The 23,941-nt window shown below is 42.8% G+C and overlaps 1 protein-coding gene across 3 annotated transcripts in view; it reads right to left on the bottom strand.

Moving 5' to 3' along the window:
- Positions 1 to 23,941, bottom strand: part of PEAK1 (pseudopodium enriched atypical kinase 1) — a 135,129-nt gene that overhangs the window by 23,576 nt on the left and 87,612 nt on the right. The window contains exons 1-4 of one of the 3 annotated variants that reach the window (XM_054169282.1): positions 22,185 to 22,207; positions 13,386 to 16,658; positions 4,417 to 4,533; positions 2,320 to 2,516 (exon numbers count right to left, since the gene is read on the bottom strand). In XM_054169282.1, coding sequence (XP_054025257.1) covers positions 2,320 to 2,516; positions 4,417 to 4,533; positions 13,386 to 16,546 — 3,475 coding nt within the window. In that variant the 5' untranslated portion in view covers positions 16,547 to 16,658; positions 22,185 to 22,207. Of the gene's footprint in view, positions 1 to 2,319; positions 2,517 to 4,416; positions 4,534 to 13,385; positions 16,659 to 22,184; positions 22,208 to 23,941 lie in introns of those variants that run through there. The other 2 variants (XM_054169281.1, XM_054169283.1) reach the window with 2 other exon arrangements.

Below are 23,941 nucleotides of genomic sequence, written 5' to 3'. Positions count from 1 at the left end.
ATGTGCTGCCCAGGGAGGTGGTGGAGTCACCGTCCCTGGAGGTGTTCAAGAGGAGATTGGACGTGGCACTTGGTGCCATGGTCTAGTCGCGAGGTCTGTTGAGACAGGTTGGATTTGATGATCCTTGGGGTCTCTTCCAACCTTAGCTATACTGTGATACTGTGATTATTTTGGCTATGAAATCCATTGACTCCTCTGGGCACTCTGGCTAAAACACAACAACCTCAACACGAGTAAGGTTTCACACACTGAATGCTGCCTTAGCTTGATCCTTCTATATGGCAGTCTGGTTAGAAAAACTGGCTAATCATGCTAGCAATAGTTTTGATGCAGTGTGCCCAGGCAGCCAAGAGGGCCAATGGCATCCTGGCCTGCATCAGGAACAGTGTGGCCAGCAGGAGCAGGGAGGTCATTCTGCCCCTGTACACTGCACTGGTTAGGCCACACCTTGAGTACTGTGTCCAGTTCTGGGCCCCTCAGTTTAGGAAGGAGGTTGACTTGCTGGAATGAGTCCAGAGAAGAGCAACAAAGTTGGTGAGGGGTTTGGAACACAGCCCTGTGAGGAGAGGCTGAGGGAGCTGGGGTTGCTTAGCCTGGAGAAGAGGAGACTCAGGGGTGACCTTATTACTCTCTACAACTACCCGAAGGGAGGTTGTAGACAGGCGGAGGTTGGTCTCTTCTCCCAGGCAACCAGTACCAGAACAAGAGGACACAGTCTCAGGCTGTGCCAGAGGAGGTTCAGGTTGGATGTTAGGAAAAAGTTCTATACAGAGAGAGTGATTGCCCTTTGGAATGGGCTGCCTGGGGAGGTGGTGGAGTCACCATCATTGGAGGTGTTCAGGAGGAGACTTGATGGGGTGCTTGGTGCCATGGGTTAGTTGTTTAGGTGGTGTTGGATTGGTTGATAGGTTGGACGCGATGATCTTGAAGGTCTCTTCCAACCTGGTTTATTCTATGTATTCTATGTATTCTATTCTCTCTGCAGCTATGGCCTAAATACAGAAAATATACAGATACAGATCTGTATCTCATGGAGTGGAAGATGAGGCATTAGCTCTTTGGCTAATTCTACCACAAAAAAAAGAGTTATTTTTTTCTTTTCTTCCTTGAAGTTCCATTTTCTTGGTAGATGTCAGTATCACTCTTGGGCAGGGTATTTTTCCTCTTTATGCTTTATAAACAATAGCTAATTAATGTTTCATTAGCAGAACACACTCATAAGTTCACCACTAATTCACATTTCATAAAGAAAAAAGGCAACAATATCACTAAATGTCTAAGGAATGTATGCACCTGAGGGTGTAAAGTGTAGCCCTTGATCCTTCGAACCTGTGTGGACCTGCCAAACCCCTGTAGTTGTGAGCCATCTCAGTGCAGTTGGTTTAATTCTTGTCCAAGTGCTTCACAAGTTGGAACACTCACAGTGTGCAGATCTTCTTGGACACACATAAGTGAGAGACTTTTGTTATAGGTATTGCTAAATCCACAGTGCTTCAAATCAAAATGGTTTAGAACATTTGGCTGGATAATATTGATACTATATATCAGGAGATGCTTATTTATCTTGCTCACACCTTCCAGGGAAGCCCTGCACACATTTTTAACAGGAGAAGAATTCAGGGGCAGCTGAATAGACTGTGCTGTACCTCCAGGAATTTTTTATCTTAAACTTTTCTGAAGGAGCAGAAGTAGACTCTCAGACTACGATAAGAAAGGTTTTAGTCAACCAAAGATTACAAATAATTTAATAGTCAGTTACACTCTAAAATAAGAACCATAGAATGCACTGGGCTAGAATAGGGCTTTAAAAGTCATCTAGTCCAACCCCCAGGCAGTAAGCAGAGACATCTTTAACTAGATCAGGTTGCTCAGAGCCCCATCAAGCCCTTGAATGTCTTCAGGGAGAGAGTCCTATCTTTTGTTGAAGTTCAGAAAAAATATTGAAATCTACTTATTGTATCTTAAAAAAAAAAAAATCAGGTTATTTGCATGTCATTTGAAACCTCTTTGATAAAAATCCCTCCAAACAGATAAAACAATGTGCCTTTTAAAAGTATTTGAGGTATTTATCATTAAGGGCAATCAAGACATAGACTTAAAATCACAGGAAAGAAAACCTTTGAGTTTGTTAAATCTTGGTTCTGTATCTCAGAGGAAGGCAATGCCATTTTGTTTTCTAGAAATCACCTTGAAAGTTTGGCTTTAAACAAACCTTGTGAAAGTGGATTGAGCTGTTCAGAATATGAAGGTTCTTCGCTGCCTGGAAAAGTATCCCAAAGCTGATTGAATTTACATTTTCTTCCCTAAGAATCCACTTACCTAAATTGCTGTATGTAGCACTGCAAGGATTTAAGTCAGGAGAACTGGAAGCTTCTTCCTTTTCTTCCTCCCCCTGTGGGACACGGACAGATGACACTGGTATGACGGAGGCACTGCCGCCATTGTCCTGCTTCACAAATACAGCTCTAGGGACATGAGGGGACAAATCCTCCAGTGTCGTGTCATCAGGCACTTGACTGAAACAAACAAAACAAAATCACCTGGAAACCAGAGCTGGGTACTGGCAAAATACTGGAGCAGGCATTAAATATCTTCAGGGAAGGAAATGAAGTGATAAAGAAATGAGCTCCTTTCTCCCTCCTTGTTTTAGCAGTGACTTCCTACAATATTTATTTTCCTGAAGAATGAGAAACAACTTAACATCTTTTGACCCAAAGAGTAATGTAATTGCTCATGGTTTTCATGCAAAAGGGATAATAAAGCGTTTTACAGCCGACTACAATCGGCATGTATGCATATATACGCAGGCATTGCTCTGCATACAACATGTAGGGCTCCCAGCACAACAGCAGCAGCAGAGCTTAAGGTGCTTTTCACTAATCAGAACAATTGTGCTTTAATCAAAGATTCCAAGTTACAGTGAGGGGGCTGTTAAGTCTTACTAAATGCACAAAACTTCAATGATACATTTTCATATACTGGTAGGATTTGGGGAACTGAGACTTTGGGAAACAGTTAAGTATCTCCTCTAAGTCAGTAATCTATTTCCCATATAAAATTCTCCAGGATTAAAATCTTCCTGCGTGAAGATATTCCTCTGTGCTTGCTCTTAGCTATGAGGTTTTATTCAAACTGTGGTGCCTTACAGCATAAAACTGCAAAGATCATGGGTTCAGTCATTTTCCATGCACATACTTATTGCAGTATGGTTTTCAAATGATGCCTTTTAGATATATATGTATTAAAACATGTTCAGGTTTATTAAAAAACCCCCAATTCCTATTGAAAACATAGCAGCAATAATTATCAATAAAATGTCACATAAAACATGCCAGAACAAGAATTTTCCTGTGCTTTTACCCTCTCTCCCTCACAGAAACTAATACCAATTACTGGGCAACTCTCAAGAGCATATCTCCTGTTCACTAGGTCTCATTATTACAGCCTGATCAAATAGAACAGCAGGAATTTTACGTTCCTGTGGCTTCCGTAAGGGACAGGAACAATGAGCTTCTTCAGAAGATGATCAGCACATCACAGATCTCCACAGATGTTGTCAATTTTTTGTGGTAAAGATTGAAAACTTTCTATAACTTCTGATGAACAGAAACCAAAATTCTGCATTTTGAAATACTCGGAGCGGCTGAGTTTCTGTAATACAAATCCTTACAGTGGAAAGAGGGATTACCTCCTCCAAGAGTTAATGTAAACGCTAGGCATATCTCTCTCTATGCCAAAGCCCCAAACCCTGAAAATCAGGATACACAATCTTCTAGACTACAAAGATTAAAACATGCCAGTACTTTGCATAACACAAGACCCCATATACGGTGCAGCGCGCACATGCCGTTTCTACTCAGACTCATGAATTTTAACTGCAGGCTGAGACAAACAATCTCATTAGAGCTTGTTAGTAAGAGAGAGAAAAAAAATCAGCATAAATTCAGAAAGATGTAATCTTTAATCAGCATAAAATTCTTTGTTCATTTTTAGTACCATGCATAGGAACGGTGTGAAGAACATTCCATGTGCCATAAATATACCCACATTAAAGAGTTAACCTAATATAATTTGAGAGCAAAGCACATATAAAATTAAAGCAGTTACAAGGCTCTCAAGATGAGAGAGTCAACCCAAGACTTGTAGTTGCTGTAAATCATATACATACCTACATTCTTCAATAAGAAAGTTTTCTTTAAGAAGAAATAGATTCTAATAGCTTTATAGTTCTGTCATTGCCACAAACCAGGAATGTCGTCTCAAAGTAATTTTTTAGTGTGAGTTGGTGAGGTACAGAACAGATTCATTCTTCAAACCAGACACATGCAAGCACATACACTGAACCTAAGCTCAGAAGCATTTTGCCAACCAGCAGCTAGAAAGGAAGAAAGGAAAAAAAAAAACCAAACAACTCACCCACTGTACTCACTCACACAATTCCCCATTAAAGGAAATTCTTTCAGGGCCTTCTTGAGTCTTTTAATCATGTCTTGAAACTCTGGCGAGCCATTGATTCCACAGTGTTCTGATGTGCTACAAGTTGTGCAAGCTGTAAGCAACAGGGCTGAACTCTGCACAGAGTGATACACCTACTGCACCTTAATGTTTACCTTAAGGGGTGGGTCCCGGGGACTTGCCAAAGTGCCCCAGGAAACCAGTTAGTTACAAGCTCTGCCTTCTTAACTCTTCCACTGCCTTCATGGATGAGAAATAGTTCATAGCCTACTACATCACTGTTCTGGTATGACAACTATGGGCTTAGTCACGTTAAATAAAGGAAAAGCAAGTTCAAATTTCAAGAGGAGTTTTAAGAACTTAGAGTAATGTTCTGTTAAAAGTGAGTATCGCAATCTCTATTTAACCAGTTTTAGTGTCTGAATCTAATACATCTTGAATCACAACAACTGGATGTCAGGCCATGAAAACTGAGGGAAAATACTCCCCCCAGTCAAGACACAGAGACCAAGCACACGTACGCAGTGCAGTGACTCAGCCAGCAAAATGCCAGCCCCTGATCAGCACTGACAGAACACAGGAGGTACAAAAGGCAGAGACATCCTCACACAGCAAGCTACCAGAACCAACTTGCTTTTCTTTCATGAAATAAACAGTTAAAACTACTAGTTTTCCAGAAATATAGAGCAGCTGATAAACAACCAGTTCTGTGAGAACAGAACCATTAAAGCCTAGTAACTTCATCCTGCTTGTTGACAGCAAGCGAGACTTAAAGCTATCCCCTTATTTGGGATAGTTACAGATATTTTGCCAGGATGGATTCTTTGATGCCTTGCATAAGAGCACATACTTAACTTTCACCATAGTGGGCACAGCCTCCTCTGCCAAAGCCTTTTTCTTTTCCCTTCTTTATTTCAAACCCAAACTTCACTGGAAGTGAATTACCTTAGATAACTCTGCTCCTAGGGCACACGTGGCTGAAACTAAACAACTATCTAGTTACTGGAGGGAGCAGCAACCTTGTGCATTTTGAGAACACATTTGTTTTCTTAAGAAGCTGAGATCACATGCAGTAAAAACAACCTGCCATAAAAGTGACTGTCCTTCAGCTAATACCCCACTGAATTCACATACTTGTCATTCACACATGCACAAACACAAAATTGGTTTAAAAGTCGTAGGGGGTTTTTGCTGGTGTTGGTTTTTGTTTCCCCCTCTCCCACTGGATAAAATGCCCCTCTTTACCTCAGGCTTTCCTTCTTCACAGTTTCTGGAGGCCAGCCAAAAGATGATGTGGTCTATAAGAACCCAGAAAGCAGCCTGCACATTGTGTTGAATTTTTTTAAGGACAGTGCAATCACAGCTATTGTGTAAACTGTATTTTCCTCTGTTCAGAGGACTCTTCTCAATTAGAGTGATGAATAAATAGCAATGAGTATGAGGGAGATGAAGTGGAATACTCATAAGAGATGACTTTATTACAAGAAGTGATTTGATTATAAGAAGTGCATTCCTGAACTAGGGTCAGGTCTAGAGGTCAAGCTGAGGGAATACAGCTCTGTGTAAGACAGCCCATAAATAACCAAGTGGAGGAAATGAGTGACAAAACACAGGGAAAAGCTGATGCAGCCTTCGACCCAGCTGAGACTCTGATCTCTTCCCAGAGTGGACATCAGCAAAGTAATAATCAATCGTAATTGTACTGTTAGAGATGAGAGAATCCCACCAGGAAGATGACCTAGTTTTGCATTAAAAACCCCAAACTGTGTAACTTCAGTTACACTGACATCTCTTTGAGATCCCCTCAGGCCCTACACATTTAAGCTGATAAAAATTGACTGAAAAATGCTTCAGGAAAAATGAAGAGAGACTAATGACTTGAGGGCACTCAAAGGCCACCTTACACAGGAACAGAGACTACTTTATTTTTGCAAAACACTGAGCAAAGATGCTCAGTGCCCAGGATTCATACAGAAAGCCCATTCCAGTGGCTCGTGCAGTTCAGTTCCTCGTCGCTGCCATTAGCCAGTAAGTCACTTGAGAGGAAAGTGAAACTTAAATGACAATCTGAAGCAACTAAGCCATTACATTTATTTCTCATTTTTGTTATTTAGAATTTGGCTTAGTCCTGAAGCAAGACAATTTATATTCCCTTTTTTAATAAAAAAAAAAAAAACCCAACTTGTATAATGCCACGTTTGCATGGACAAAGGGAATACATTCAATAATCCAGTAAAGACATCCTGTTAAGCTCTTTAGTGTCAGGGAAACTGAATAGCAATGAGTTCCCCAGATTAACTGTGCATTACAAAGAATACTTTCCACCCATTTTAAGGTCCCAGTCTTTCTGTTTTACAGACTATATTAGAAGAGTTAAGAACAATAATGCACAATTTACCATTTCTTGATCTAAACCTATAAAGAAATTGTAAAATCCTTTCTACTTGGGTCCTCAAGTCTTTATGAATCTTCACATGAAATGTTACCAATGGTCACCTAGTGGTCGCCTAATGTCACCTAATGGTCATGCACAACTTCCCATTATCTTAGCAGAGAAATGTTCTAGAGAAAAATCTCACCCAAGTTTTTCACTGATGGAGAGTTAATGCTCTTAAAAAAACCTGCTGAGCACTGCTAGGTAACAAAATAAACCTTGCTGGTATCTGGGAGAAGGCAAATCAAGGTAAGACTTGGGGAGAAGGAGGAGTTGATAGTTCCAGCTGAACTTTTCAGGAGAGAGTTTCTCCCATTTCAGCAGACTTGCTCAAAGAAACCTTTTCTTTCCAGCTATAACATCCTTGAATTCTCCTCACCAATTTATGCAAGCTACACTTGATTAAAGTTGGATTCAGGTAGGAACCTTACCTTACAGCTTATGAAAGAGGTCCCCTAAACTGGGAGGGACTTTGTTTTGACCAGAGCCCTACTGTGATGTAAAAGATTTTGTTCTCAAGTAGTTTCTGAAGCAGCCATGGAATCTGCAGGGACTGGATTAATGACAATGAGAAAGTGGAATGTAGTAGTGGTGGTTATTCCTGCCTGTCTCTGGATGTCATCTGGATCTTAATATATGACTACATTTTTGAAGAACAATAATCCCAGTTGTTTTTACTGAGTAATCTGTTACAGCACAGAGAACTTGGAGCAATTTCATGGCTCCTGGCCCACTGAATCAAGAGAGCCTACATTCCCTAAGCTGTTCAGGTTCTTAAGTTCCAGGTGACCTGCACTGTGGCACACCCCTAGCCCCAGTCACCTATTCTTCTTTTCTTAAGAGTTAGTGGTGAAACAGAAATTACTAAAATACCACTGAGGAGATAGCTCATTTAGGGCCTTTGAAGTATTGGTGCTCTAGATCACCTGGAATTGTCTTTCTCCATTGCCTGTATAAGGTAATTTGATGCCAAACTCAGGTCCTGGAAATCACATTTGGCTTGTGAAGCAAGCAGTGTGAACAGTCCTCAGCAACCTCAAGATTATCAGCACAACAAAAAGCACTTGAAGCTCACTTACACGACTGAAACACTTCCATGGCAGGCAAGAACTATGCAAGTTTTTGGCCAGTTTCCTTAAAGATTCTCCCCAGTCACTGATATTTGTATTACTTTCAGAAGCAGTCATGTGGCAGGAAGTTACTCAAGCTGAACTATCTGTACTGTGAGTGTGGCACTGGGATAAGATCTGAAAGATAACGAGACATTTCCAAAAGCTTTGATAAGTATAGAGTCTAGGAAAGCATCCAGTGCAATGCCCAGGGGCAATCTGAATGAAAAATAGCCTTAAACGAAGGCAGCTTGCTGCTGTGGTGTCTAACTGCAGTGGAGGAGCATGCTTCCTCAGGAAAATGTTCAGAGAGCTTTAGAACACAGATAAGCATCTCACTCCATTTGGAAGCAAGATACAAAAGCTATGTAGCCACCAAGGAGAGAACTCCTATCTATCACTTAGGAGTTCAAATCCTTTTGCCGCAGTTAACATCGTAGGCACCATGTTGGCAATCCCAGCTCAAGCTATGAAGAAATGCTTTCTTATCTAAACCAGAAGGGAATGAATGTGCAGAGCTCACTGCTTGAAGGAAGCATTTTGGTAAACACAGAGTTTTATCCTTAGTTCATCCAAGCCTGGCCCAAAGACCCTATAAAGGAAAGTTATGGCTGACTTGTAGCTAGGAAAGGAAACTCTTCAGTTTAATAGGTAACTGGAATGGAAATGGCTGTGCACAAATCAGTGAGTGGTCCTTGATTTACAAAGGCACTGCCATCTACAACAGTGCTGAATAAGGTTTTAGTTCAGCTCTGATGTGCTTATGAAGACAGGAAAGGAAGAATCAGAAGGCTGTGCAGCAGTTTTCTTTTAGGAAACATCTCCATCTAAAAGGTAGCTGCTACTCAGTAGAAGCAGTGATCTCTCAGTGATGGAGGGGAGAAACCTTTACCTTGTGAAATGCCCAGAAGCTGATCCACTAGATAACAAAGCCTTTAAAGAACCTTCTAGTTTTAAACCTCCACGTGGACTTTGGCCATAAATACATTGTATTATTTTTTTACAGGTCAGCTGTAGGTTTGCCTGAGAGCAACTGCTTCATCATGAACTTCCAATTTCATTCTAATTAATGCTGAGGCTGATGTAACTGCTGACTGTTTGCAAAAGTGAATCTATACATTTTGGGTGAATTTAATACATTAGTATTGGCTTGCTCTGTTCAAACCACTGCATGTGCATCCAGGCACCAAACAGGGGCAAATAATCACATGGATAACCCAAACCCAGATTCTTTTGTATAACAGAGAGAGAGTTCAGCTTTCCAATGAGCTGAGGATTTCGCAAGTGCTCTTCAAAGGGAGAACCTGACCTTTTTAAGTGATAACATTAAATACCTTCTGACTGGGTTTTTTTTGGGCTATGTTATCTATCTTTAGCAGCTTTGTAATCACTTGCAAAGTAAGGAAATGGTGTATCTTCACTTAATTTGCTTTCAAGGCCCCCCAGTAATCTGACATTTTTAAAGCTTATCTTATTTTCCAGGTCATCGGTTTGGTTTTTTTAGTAAGCTTACTGTTCTTGACATTCTGAGTTAGAAAAGTGTCACCTTCATTGATTGCTAGCTTCATGTCTTCTGTTTTCCTCTAAGCCTCTGCAAGCTCAGCTCAAGATCTGAAACATCTTTCCCATGCACATGTTTTCGCCTGGATAAACACTAACCTCTTACTAACACCTGAACCGCCTCTTCTTTTGTTGTAACTCCTGTTTGTGCCATAATGGAAGCTGATTCTCATCTACCGGGATATTAAGAACAAAAGCCAAAATCCTTGATCAGAAAAGGAAATGAACTTCAGTTTTTGGAACAGGAAGGTTTCACTTGGTCCCTCTAATGCTATTAAAAATTAAGTAAAAAGTCCAAATAACTTCAGGCATCAAACTGCAGCAAGGAAACTGAATGTAATAACTGAAGGATAAAGATATCCACTGTCCAGTGTTCCCACAAGGTATTTCTCAAAATCTTAGTTTATTTTCATGGAAATTTGTAGAAACCATAAACCAGTATCGTTAAAAGGAGAAATTCCAACTCTAACATCTGGAAAACTCCAATTTTCACCAGGGAAAACTGTGAGAGAGTCTCAGAGAGTATTATCATGGCTTGCAGAGAAAGAAAAAGAAAACCTGTATTTTGGAGCAAGTGAATGAGCCAGGACAGAAAGACCAGTTGCCTCAGTAGTAAGGGCAGAAGGTACTCCAGTAGCAGCGCAGAAAGAGAAAACATTACAACAGCACCACCTCTAGGGCAGTCTGAGAACAAGTGCAAACAAGGCACAGCTCTCAGTCTGTTACTGCCCTTCCACACCCAGATAACCAGCTGCTCCTTCCTGCCTGGTCCCCCTGTCAGATCAGTGAATTGATCTGCCTGAACAATAACTGCAAAGTCGTTTTGTACTTGAACCAGTTCTTCAGTCTGGTCCCCACAGGTAACATTGCCAGCACAAGAACTGGGTGCTAAGGAGATGGGAAGCAGACAATCTCCTGATGGCAATGTATTTGGTAATGCTGCTAAAAAAGGTGTTACAGCCTCGTTTGCTCTAGGTGCTCCTGGAGATCACTGGCAAAAGGGGTTCCTCTAAAAGAGGACTGAGAGCACAAACTTCTGCAGTTCTTTACCATACTCTCTAAAGCTGCCCACTTCTCTCCATTTAATTTAGGGTAAGTCTAGAGGGACTAGATTCCTGTCAAGGGTTATTCCAGCCCTGGGAACATTCCCCACTGTCTTCAGCCTTCATCTGTAACCTGCACTGTAGAAACTGGGGCACTCCCTTTGGCATGGTCCACACCCCTGTATAGTTACATAGAATAGAATACATAGAATAAACCAGGTTGGAAGAGACCTTCAAGATCATCGTGTCCAACCCCTCAACCAATCCAACACCACCCAAACAACTAACCCATGGCACCAAGCACCCCATCAAGTCTCCTCCTGAACACCTCCAATGATGGTGACTCCACCACCTCCCCAGGCAGCCCATTCCAATGGGCAATCACTCTCTCTGTATAGAACTTCTTCCTCACATCCAACCTAAACCTCCCCGGTGCAGCCTGAGATGCTGAATGCTGACAGCTCCTACTGACTTGAATGATTTATGAAAGTGCTTAATGCCACAATTTGTAGCAGGTTTTTTCTTTCAATACTCCATATTAATTTTAATGTATATACAAAAATAATAATCAAGTTCTTGACTCTAAGACCAAAATTCATCCAAGTCTGCAGAAACAGCCAGCACACTGAATTATTGGAGACCATCCTATCTTGTATTTGGGGCAATTACTTCAGAAACCAGCTTTACATCATACTGTGGTAAACCCTATCACCACCTTACACTGCAAAACCCACAGCTGCCCATGTCTGACAGAAGGCAAACAGTCTGACTAGGCCTGATCTCCACAGAACGCTATATTAGTGTTCCAAAGATGAGAGAGAAAAGTGCTTTAAGTACACATGGTGCAAATGGTCACTTCTGGTAAGTTTAAGACATAGTTATTTTACTGTAAGACAAGCAGCAATCAGTTTATGGCAAGCTCAAACTAAGCTCACAAAGAAACCTCTATCAGTTTGAGTTGAATTTAAAATACTTGCAACTCAAAATCACCCTAACTCACTCTGTACAGACAATGGAAACAAAACCCCCCAAGCACACTGCCGTGACACTTTCTGAGGCTTATACAGACCTCAACCTTAACAAAGTTAATTTCCTATCACTAGGTTGTTGCTATAAAAAACAATGCAAGTGTGATGCTATTTTGAGTTTGGTTTGTATAATTACACAAGCCCTACGAGGAGAGGCTGAGGGAGCTGGGGTTGCTTAGCCTGGAGAAGAGGAGACTCAGGGGTGACCTTATTACTCTCTACAGCTACCTGAAGGGAGGTTGTAGACAGATGGATGCTGGTCTCTTCTCCCAGGCAGCCAGTACCAGAACAAGAGGACACAGTCTCAGGCTGCACCAGGGGAGGTTCAGGTTGGATGTTAGGAAGAGAGTGATTGGCCATTGGAATGGGCTGCCTGGGGAGGTGGTGGAGTCACCATCACTGGAGGTGTTCAGGAGGAGACTTGATGGGGTGCTTGGTGCCATGGGTTAGTTGTTTAGGTGGTGTTGGATTGGTTGATGGGTTGGACACGATGATCTTGAAGGTCTCTTCCAACCTGGTTTATTCTATGTATTCTATGTATTAGAAAACATATTCTGATAGATCCACAGCTCTGGTCTATGCTCAGTGCTATACACCCATGTGACTGTCTGCAACCAGTGCCTCCAGCCCTCTTAGGTCATGCACTGTAGGAACTCAGGGATATGTTGAAAGCAATGCATATCTGGAAATAAAGATCACAGTATCACAGTATAACTTAGGTTGGAAGAGACCCCAAGGATCATCAAGTCCAACCTGTCCCAACAGACCTCACGACTAGACCATGGCACCAAGTGCCACGGCCAATCTCCTCTTGAACACCTCCAGGGATGGTGAAAAAGATGGCTCTTCATGTCCAGAGCCAACCAAGAGCACATATGCCCTCGATAAGGGAACAAACAGACCTTTAAACCAAGAGGCAGGCCTAAATTTTTCAACTACCATAAACTCATAGGAGTAAAATAACCATCCACTGGCCAAAGCACTGTCACAGAAACTGGAGCAACATAGCATTTTAGTGGACTTTGGGGTAAGACAAATTGCAAGTGAAATCACTGAACCAAAGTGTCAGGCAGAAACAAAGCACCAGCTCTACTGAATCCGATTGTTAGAAGATAAGTACAGGCATCGCTAAAAGCCTTGCAAAACTGAAACAGATTATTCTGTAGACAATCTCATCCTATCATTACTTTTTTAACGTGGTTTATTTTGGGAGTGCTGCAGTGTTGCAATGTAGCATCTCTTGTCCTGTGTATGTGAGATAAAGTTAGCACACAGTCACAGGTGCCTAATTTCTATTGCATTTTTCAACAGCTGCCTTCTATTTCTGCAGATACAACTCTTTAATGTTTTTCTAACACAGGAACACTTTCTTCACTAGAAATCAGGAGAATGTCCCTGATTCACTGTAATACAGCTAGTGCAACATGGGAGTGAACCTACAAACTTCAAAAGCAAGGACTGCTGAACCTACAAACTCCAAATAGCAAGGACTGCTGAACCTACAAACTCCAAATAGCAAGGACTGCTGAACCTACAAACTCCAAATAGCAAGGACTGCTTCTACGATTTACTTTTTTTTTTAGTCACTTCTGATACTTGGTATAATGCAAAGGTTTTAAAAATATGTTTTAAGTTACCTAAATTAAAGACCCTTAAAAAAACCTAATGTAATAAAACCCCTCACTTTCTCCCCTTCGTAGTGGTATATGGAGACAGTTCACAGTGAAGGCGTGACTATAACAAACAAAGAGATTACCTGGGGATTTTCTTCTCAGTCTGAGGTGGTGATGAATGGCTGGCTGTTTGCTGTTCAGAGCTCTCTGCAGACGTTTCCTGTGTTTCTCCTTTGTCTTTTGCTAGTGCCTCTGCAATAGCAGACTCTGCTCCACCCTTGTTTTGCTGCTCAGCCTTTGGTTCAGCTTGCGCCGGTTCACATCTATACATGAAAACAATCGATGGCTTCTCGCTAGAGTCTGACTTGGCCTCACTGAACCAGTGATGACGTTGAACTGGAGGAGGGGGGAGCATATGTATAACGGTTCCATCAAGCCCAACCAATTTTCCTTTCTCTCTTTCTTTCTCTTTGTCTTCCTCATCATCTGTTTTCCTGCGGCGGAAGAAGCTTTTAAATGATATCCAGCGTTTGGGTTTGGCATCGGCGGCTCGCCGACCTTCTGAATGAAGGATGGATTCAGCCTCTGTAGACCTGGTGGGACTGTTTGGTTTGGCCCAATTGCTGAAATGTCTTTGCAACAAGTTACTTGCATGATAGGGTGAAGAAGTAGATCGTGGAGGAGGAAATGGTGGTGCTTGCTCTGTTTTGGGGCTTGTGGTATTTGGGGTGGCTCTCACCGGCTTTGGAGAGGGGGTGGCAACTGGCTGCGAAAGTGCTTCTTTCTGCATTTTAATGGCAGTGTTTTCCACCATCTTGGATGACTCCATTTCAGACTGTGATGTAAACAGAGATTTGGGTCGTACCAGGGTGGTTTTAGTAGCATCTGCATCGGGGGGTAAGGAATACAGCTCTTCTATGCTGCAAGACTTGGGTCCAGACTGAGGCGTTTCTGGAGGAGACTGCGGAGGCTGGATAGAAGCCACAATCTGTGAAAGCACCGTGCTTGCATTCTCTCTGCTGCTGCTGCCAACAGAAGTCTCTGGTGTTAGGTCTATTTTTGCTGCAGGCTCTTGTGTTGTCTTTTGAACCCTTGGTGGGGAGCTGTGGTCAGAACTGTGACTTCTCTGCGGTGATATCTGACTCTTACCGAGACAGCTATTAAACTCTTGGACCTTTTGAGCCACAGAACCTAGCCTGCACTCGGAGCTGTTAGTTGCCCCCTTTCCTTGGGAAAGTTCAGTGGGTTTACTTCCTAGGGCTTCAGTCCCTTCACTTTCTGTTTCTATTTCTTCATATGTGTGGCTTATTACACTGGTAGTTTTATCTTTGAGGGAAAGCTCTCCACTAGTCCCTAGAAAACTTTTATAGATAGCCAGGTTATCATATGCATTTGGATTGATGACAATAGGAACTTTAATAGCGTTTTTGGAACTCTTGGCATAAGTGGGCTCGTCATGAATGATAATAGGAAAAGGTGGCATACCAGCATTATTGTAGCTGTTGAATTTTATCTCAGATAAATTGGGAGACTTAACTGGGATCGTTTTTGAAGCAACATTTGTAGCTGTAGGTGAAGTAGGAGCTGACTTGTGGCTTGTCTTCCTGGGAGGAACTGATGGTCCTGAGCTGTTATTAATTAACTCCACCTTAGGTATCTTCTGTCTCGGACTAGTACTAGAAGTCCACACTTCTTGATACCTAATTGCACTGGATTTTTTCAGATTAGCATTTACTTGTACGGGTGAGGCAGCAGAGGATGCAATAGGTGTGCCTGGAGTTACTGGTGAGCTTGGGGTAGATGATGTTTTTCTGGTTTCTGAGGTTTCAGTTGGATTCTCCATACATTCATTGGTCATTGCAGCTGATACATCTACTACGGTATATGGCTTGCAAACTGGTTGTTCCATATTCACCACCCTGTAAGGTTTAGCTTGCTCTTCCACAGGCACCAAATTTATGGTTACAGCTTGACCAGCAACATCAGAAGAACTTTTATTCTCTTGCTTATCAGTTTGCACAGCAATTTTGCCGTCCTTCTCTTCCAGTCGAAGTGCAAGCACTGCCTTGTGAGTTTCGAGACTTTTTGGAACATTTCTGGGAGCTTTTGACACATCCTTCACTTGTTGGTTATCACAAAGAGTTTCATACTCTGGTTCAATCAATTTGAGATCCTGAGGAGTACTAGGAGATAACCCTCCATTACAGAACTTCTGTGAAGAGCTGCTGGCTGTTCCAGAGCGAGACTCTTCTGTCAAAGAAGAATCAGGAGATGTAGAATCAGAAGATACCATGCTCTGCATGCTCTCTTGCCCATAAAGAATCACAGTCTCTTCCCCATAGCCGTTTAAGATTTCATCATAACTGTCATCATAATCCACTGCACAGATCCTCTGGAGGGACTTGTTTCTGAGGGGCACAGTATTCCACTTTTTGTCAACACAGAACTGAACAGGAGACAGGGTGTTAGCTCTAAAATTAGCGAAGCGGGGTTGGCCCCTCATACGAATCTCCATTGCTAGCAACTCTTCATCACTTTCATCCCAGCTCTCATGCTCTTCCTGCATGCTGCCAAAAAACGTGTCATCCTCACTCTCATCTCCGCTAGAGAACTCCGGATAACAGAAACGTCCACCTTCATTACTTATGACTTCAGTGCTTCCACTCAGAATAACATGCTTACTCTGTGAATCCTTCATTCCACCCATCATGCAGCTTGGAGGAATCTTCCTTTCTAACGATCTTTTGTAGCAGTTATTTATTCTTCCCAAGAAGTTTTCTCTGGAGTTCGTTTCATGTCCGGTTAGCTGAGGAGTGGTATCCAAACCTGCAATCTCCTTCAAAACGTCTGTCAGTCCATTACTATTGTTATTTGGTATCTTACCTACACCATCGTTGTTGCCATACGGCCTGTGAACATGGCTATAGCCTTCAATTTCCTCCTCATTATTATTGTTCAGTGGTTTTCTGTTCAAGATGGCTTTGTTCCGGTTCCAACCCACGGGCACCGCCTTGTTCTCACACAGATCTGGTGCGCTGATTTCGCCACACACGCCCTGCCCGTCTACCACCATCATGGTGGGTTTCACAGCTATGGTGGGTTTCTTTGCCACGGGGGGTCGGAAGCTTCCTGTATTTCTTCCACGATGGCTGTTACTTTGGTTTGCATTGGGTTTCAGGTTTCCATGCGAGAGGGGCTTTTTTTCAGATACTGGAGGTAACTGATGCAAGCTTTTGGGCTTGAAGCAGTTCTTACATTCACCAGGTTTCCAGACGTGCTCAGTGAAAGTGTTGCAAGCAGACATTTTCCCAGAGCTCTGCGCTTGGGGCTGTGCCGTTCAGTGCATGGTAGGAATGTAATCCACGTGTTTCCACTCTGTGCACTTCGTATGGCTACTGTTTTGAGCAGTGGTCATTCTGAAAGACAAGAGAGAGTAAGGATAAGAACGGGGAAAGCCCAGCCTGGTCGTTACACATACCACTGCCTGCAGTGGGAACCATTTGAAAGAAGCAAGTAGCCTTTTGCTGATGTCTCAGCTCTTTTTACCTACATTTACAAAACTATGTAACTGAAATGCAAAAAATGTTGCAAATACCATTCTTATGTACTACTCAAAACAGAGAGAGAGAGAAATGGCAATTACTGAGAACTCAGAGTCATTCTCTTGACTAGTTCAGGACCATTGACCTTTAATTTTGCTCATTTAAACAAATGCTAGGAAGAGCATATAACCCCAAAGATTAGTGCACACCGCTTTCAACGCAACACTTAAACAAGAGGCAGGAAAGTAAGAGTATGTTTACTCTCCTGAATGCAATTGAGGTAATTTGTTTTAGCTTTGCATGCGAATGAGTTGGGCTTAAGTGACAAAGTATGTTCAAGCAATTCAAACTCTGCCATTTTAGCACTTTTTTTCCATTAAATTATAACTGGTCAAGTGTTTTGGCTGAAGGGAAAGGCCAAACTGCTGTCCTGCAAAAGCCAGATAAAACGCTGGGGGAGGCCTTTCTAGAAAGTCACTGTTTCTTCTCCTTTAGCTGACAGGAGTGGCAATAAACCATTCTTACAGCCTGAAACCAAAGCTATGGATTTTTAGTCCCTGATTTGTTTCACATGTAGCTTTTCTACCTAACCCCTCCAGAAATAACAATTGAAGAAGAACTGAAAAAAATCTCTTTCAAAGTAAACCTTTTTATTTCCTGAAACGATCATCCTTAAGCAAAAACCAAACACAAATCTGCTGTGCTTTATAGTCCTTCGAATATCCCGGATTTGAGAGTTTCACGAATTAATGCCTGAAGATTTTAAGCCTTCTAAGCCAAATCCACAAGTCTGGTCTCTTTGTCACTGTTGCATAACTGAAATTATTTGAGACATTTTACTGAGGTGAAAGAATCTGTATGTCCACCGCTACTTCTGTATACACAGGCATTGAAAAAATCAATGGTTTTTATATTCTTACAGGCTTTGGGCACAAATGTAATTGCTGATCACATAGGTATACTGAAAGGGCATTAATAAACCCATTCAGCTGAAGATGCAACTCTCTGCAGAGCCCCTGGTTAATAACTCATCAGCAGAATGGCTATACTGGAATTCACCGCAGGCACAACCGGGCTTCATCACTGTAGCAAACAATAGAAACCATTAGTGCAAGTGACAGTGGTGCGAATCTGTCAGTCTCCTCACGCACTGCTCTGTGCTTTGGCAAAGGAAAACTCTAATAGAGCAATCCTGTTCCAACACCAGATGGGGCTGAAGTCTAACTCTATTAGTATCTTCAGACACATTCATGGTACTGGGACTATCATATTTCATACAATGACTAATTATGTTTCCAGACAAAGCTTTTGGCCAAAAAGTTAGCAACAAAAGCTTTCTCTGTACGACCTAAGAGATAGAAAGTCTGCCCCAACTTTCAGCCATTGTTTTATATACAGAGAGTAAAATAAGTGCCCCCCCCCCCCCATTTTTTAACATAATCTCTGCCAGGATTTGTTGCTTCAACACTTTGCAAGGCCATGCATTGTAGGCAGAAAAATTTCACTAAGGGATCATCCTAAAATTACAGAGAGAGAGAGAGACTGAGCACATACTAGAGTTTTATACTCTGCTTAGCTCCTTCTTTTCATGTGTTTCACATATAGGGAATAGGAATGCCACTAATGGAATCTAAACTGAAGGTTTTCTTGGGAAATATATTCCTCCATTACATAAAACCTCTGAACAAACAATTTAAATCAAAGGGTTAGTGCAGATGCGTGGGTTTTAAGATTTAACCAGGTGATACTATTTCTCTGAAATTGCATAGACTGCACTTGCTCTAGAATCCCATCACCAAACCAGACAGCTTTATGGCCTCCCAGGCTCAGCATTTTCTGCTAGTAACACTGGGGCAGAGATGAGAAAGCCGCTCTGTTGCACACCTTCAGGTGACTGCAGTTCTGTGCCTGGCCACGGGCTGTACTCACTCTCATTTGCTCAGGTACACTGCTGCTGATCTGTTTCCTGTGACCCAAATGAGTGCCACACTCAACATGCAAATGCAGATGACAGGAGACTGCAGAACCACAGCACAATTCTCCAGTAAGACTGAGAACTGCAGCAGGGTCACAGCTCTGAGCAAATAAACATTCCATGTCCCAGGAGTAGCACCTGCGGCCAGCCAGCTTAGAAACAAAACACAACGACATGTATAGGTATTTTAGCTCTGGTGCTCTACTAGAGCTGGTTTAAACAGAACCATGGTTTTTGACACAGTCTGTGAAGCAGACAGGCTCTTCAGACTTCTCAGGTTTATAAACCACAGCTGGGTTTCCCGTTGCCTTTGGCAGATGCAGGATGGACAGGGAGTTCCTGCAGCATGCTCTGGCATTGCCTGCAGCTGTAACAGAGGAAATGTGCATCTTAAAGCAAGAGAAAATGTATCTTAGGGAAACAGCCCAAAGAATTCCAGCATTGAGCCACTTGCAAATCAGAAGCACTCCCGTGCCATTACAAGTTAAATTTGTAGTGATCTTTAAGTGTCTAAACAAGTATTTCCGTTCTGAAAGGGATTCTGGCAGTTTCTTCAGTACCGTACAACCAGAAGAGTGTTTGCCGATATTTTCCTCTCCCTTTAAAGAAAAACACATTTCCCGTTTCAGCTACAGATTCCCTATTATGAGAGATAATTATAGTGAGAGTGATTGCGAGTGCTAACAGTAATGAAATCTTTCACTGTTAAGTGCAAACCGCTCCTCACGTGTTCAGGCTGTTGTTTCCACCGCTGGAAACCGCAGCTGCAGCTTGGTAGGGGGCAGCAGAGGCCACTGAAGGTAAGGAAACTGCACAGAATATAGCAAGGGAAAATAGCCTGGCGTTCTTCATGTCTACCTTCTCACCCCACTCTCCAAAACAAGGTCAGCATCACACATCAGCTATCCTAAGCTGCTAGTGGTCAGGTATCTTTTAATCTGTAACTCCCCTGCTTCCGTAACTGCCCATGTAAGGTGCTAAGGAATGGGAAGGAGTGTGCACTCCACAGAGTTCCTGGCTCTTCTGAAATGAGCAGTTTGGATGATAGAACTTACTTGAAGTTAATCACAAGAGAATCAAGGCAATGCCAGCCTCAGGTGTAAAATACAGAACAGCATTAGGTTTCTAAAGAAAGCATTAACAGTAAATTCGTAATATCAACTTGGTGCATTTGATCCCTGTCATCTTGGTGCCTTTTATGTAACTTGATAAACAGAATTATTCACAATTTACACAGCAAAATACTGCAGTGCAGCGACATTAAGTAACCAAAACTCACCAAGTGAGTCACTGACAGGAACAAGCACAGACAGACAAGTTCTGCTCCTAACGTGGTGCTGCAGCCAGCAGATTGTGCCACTCTATTCACTAAATGGTTGAATCAGCACAGAGAGTTTATCAGCTTCAAAGGCCAAATCACTTTCTGTGTAAATGACAATAATGCTCCTCATTTCAGCAGATACACAACTGCATGCAGGAGGGCTCAGTCTGGCCCTGCTAGGTTGACAGCAAACAAACAGAAATGCAAAAGCATATTCCACTTTCCAGGTCAGAGGGAGATGATGGCAGATTCGGTGCAAAGACCAAGAAGTGATCAGCTGAGATATCCTCATGTCAGGAAACTGAGCCTTGCATAGAAATGCAGAAGCATTTTTATGGCTCTTATTTGTTGACATCATCTTTGTTGAGTGCACAGAGATAGCAATAAACATGCATTTCAGGCATTTTTCCTTTGTTCTAAGTAATTTCAGGCTGGCGGGTCTCCTTTAGATGCATGCTGGCTGAATCACAATGAAGGCCTTCTCCAGTAATACTTTATACTAACATAATCCAATTAAAAGGAACTTAATTGGTGTGCAACATTCCCTACAATTTCAACATTTTAAAAATGAATAGTCTCAGTAAGTACCAGATGGTGACATGCACTAATTAATCAGGCCTGCTCAATGAATGAGCATATTAAAATGAATGCACCTATTAGACATGTGTTTTCAGTGCTGCATGCTGCAGAAAAACTCCCCTTAAATGAATGCCTGCTCTATTACTGAGCAATCTGCACAAGTGTGCATTTCATCATTTGTAATTGTAACACTCACTCTTTGATCTCTTCTTAGATCACTAGATACTCGGTACAGCTTTCCTTTTGTCTGTCCCCCTCCAGGGAACAGGCATTTAGCTTTAGCATGGCCATCCATTCAAGTGAGCCTGCAATTTTTATGCTGCAGAATAAATTGCATTGATCAGCCTTCTTATCAGACAACAGTCCAATAAATCGCTACCCAACAACCCACCAGCCTCTTGCCACTGACAGGCACGTCCTCAGTCTGACAAACCAGCACAGGGAATCCCACCTGGCTTTGCTACAGAGGAGTGGCCAAACACCACAAAACTGCTGCGGGTTTGTAGTTTTGTCTGAGCCGCTTACAGAGATCTGGACAGTCCCTGATCACCATAAATGCTAGTGTGAGTCTAACAGAGCAAGAATAAAGTGATGGTTATTCTTTGCCAGTACCTGATTACTGATTCTTCTAATGTTTAATGTAATTGTAAACATTCTAACAGACTTTTTGGAAACACAGAAATGCTCCAACTCCACAGACAGGAGTCCTGCCTGAGGGGTAGAAATGCTCCATCTCCCAGACAGACTTACTGCCTCTGGGCCACTGACCCATCTAGCACAGCTCACTGGGACCACAAACAAATGTGACATGCTAATTAGTTTGCTTTCTTCTTCGTGCCATTAAAAAAAAAAAACCAAAGCAACAACTTCTTAAATTTGATTATCATTTGTCCAACTTCAAATGACAGCAACCCCCCGAGTGACGCTAACTGCAACGTCTGTTAGATCCATGAAACACAAGCGCAGAGAAAAGAGCTTCACAGCCTGAGAAGCACCCAGTCTGAAGGCAGGCTGCAAAACAGTTGTTTACATTTACTACCCCGAAGCACTGTGCTTCGATTAATCCTGCAAAAGGCCTTAATGAAATGTAAATCAAGAAAAAAAGATATGAAGAGAAACCCAAGATGCTCTCTAGTACCACAGCGGTCTGGAAAGAAAAGCTCAGGTATCCATACTAAAAAAGCGCGTTGCACACGTGCAGCTCTCACAGCACTTCACAGAGGTGAGGGAGCGTTTTAGAGCACAGAGCTTTGCAGAGAGGAAGAGGGACTCACAATCTGGTTGAAAAATGAAGAAAACAGTCCTGACTCTGAAGGGGGAGGCCCAGTTCAGTCACAGCGCTCACTTCACATGAAAAAACTTGAAACTAAATAATGGCAGAAGGCATTATGGGCTGTCCAACCCTATTCCCAAAGCAGAGTAACAGTCACAAAACATAGGCTCATTGTGTCAAGCCGGAACTGTGGTGATGGCAGGTGGCACAGAAGAAAATTTCCATGGCTTTCTTAAAAAAGAAAAGTTTTACCTTGTTGCAGATAGGTTTTTGGTTTCTTTTTCCCTTGTGGTCAGAACTGAGTGCCCTGGTAACTGTTCAAGGCCACAAAATGACAGTTCTGCAGAAGAATGGAATGGCACTTTGGCCATGGCCACCCCAGGCAGAGCTACAGGCTGGGGTCGGAGTGGCTGGAGAGCTGCCAAACAGAGAGGGACTTGGGGGTGCTGACTGACAGCTGACTAAACATGAGCCAGCAGTGTGCCCAGGTGACCAAGAGGGCCAATGGCATCCTGGCCTGCATTAGGAATAGTGTGGCCAGCAGGAGCAGGGAGGTCATTGTGCCCCATTGTGCCCCCATTGGTTAGGCCGCACCTTGAGTCCTGTGTCCAGTTCTGGGCCCCTCAGTTTCAGAAGGACATTGAGACACTTGAAGGTGTCCAGAGAAGGGCAACAAGGCTGGGGAGAGGCCTTGAGCACAAGCCCTGTGAGGAGAGGCTGAGGGAGCTGGGGTTGTTTAGACTGGAGAAGAGGAGGCTCAGGGGAGACCTCATTGCCCTCTACAACTACCTGAAAGGTGGTTGTAACCACGAAGGGGTTGGTCTCTTCTCCCAGGCAACCAGCACCAGAACAAGGGGACACAGTCTCAAGCTGTGCCAGGGGAAGTTTAGGCTCGAGGTGAGGAGAAAGTTCTTCATGGAGAGGGTCATTTATCATTGGAATGGGCTGCCCAGGGAGGTGGTGGAGTCCCCATCCCTGGAGGTGTTCAAGAGGGGACTGGATGTGGCACTTGGTGCCATGGTCTAGTCATGAGGTCTGTGGTGACAGGTTGGACTCGATGATCTTTGAGGTCTCTTCCAACCTTAGTGACACTGTGATACTGTGAATCTGCAATGGACATTGAGGAGGCAATGAAGAAGTTGCTAACTTACTATAGAACCCGTCTTCAGCACCATGCTACTGCGATGCTGACATACAAGGGATGTGATGGGTGGGTGGGATAACAGAATCACTTCTGCTCCAAGTACTGCAAAAAACCCTAGCTGCAAATGTTTTGCAAGACAGGATGAAACAATCAGGAAAACACCTTGAAACCATTTCTGATTTTAACCTCTCACACTGTATTTTCTGTCCTTTAAAAGGAGTTTAAATTACAGCATATTTCATAAAGCTAAGGAAGTGAAGGAGAATTGTGACTGTTGGTTTTTTTTTTCCTACCTATAACTTGTAAGAATAAAACATGATAGAAATAAGCAATGAACTGGAACAAAAACCTGCCCAGGGCTAGACAATCTGTAATGCTTCAGAAGAAAACTGGCATTTCTTTACAATTTACCTAACCCAAACAGATAATGCCACAGAGCAGGGAAAAGGCAAGAAATATCCCCAGGTATTCTGATTAGATTCTGCATCATCACATTGAGAACACGAAAAACAATAATAAGGACAAGTGCTCACATTTGGTGTTGAGGCCAAACAGACCAGCCAAGGCATGTATTTGAATACAAACTCTTCTGAGCTCCAGTAGTAAGAGACTCTTAACTGGAAAGGCCTGTATTAGGAATAGTGTGGCCAGCAGGAGCAGGGAGGTCATTGTGCCCTGTACTCTGCATTGGTTAGGCCACACCTTGAGTCCTGTGTCCAGTTCTGGGCCCCTCAATTTAGGAAGGACATTGAGAGACTTGAGCGTGTCCAGAGAAGGGCAACAAGGCTGGGGAGAAGCCTTGAGCACAGCCCTGTGAGGAGAGGCTGAGGGAGCTGGGGTTGCTTAGCCTGGAGAAGAGAAGGCT

This window comes from Dryobates pubescens, chromosome 17, assembly GCF_014839835.1.
Source record: "Dryobates pubescens isolate bDryPub1 chromosome 17, bDryPub1.pri, whole genome shotgun sequence".
NCBI lineage: Eukaryota > Metazoa > Chordata > Aves > Piciformes > Picidae > Dryobates > Dryobates pubescens.
This window is presented reverse-complemented; position numbering and strand designations above follow the sequence as displayed.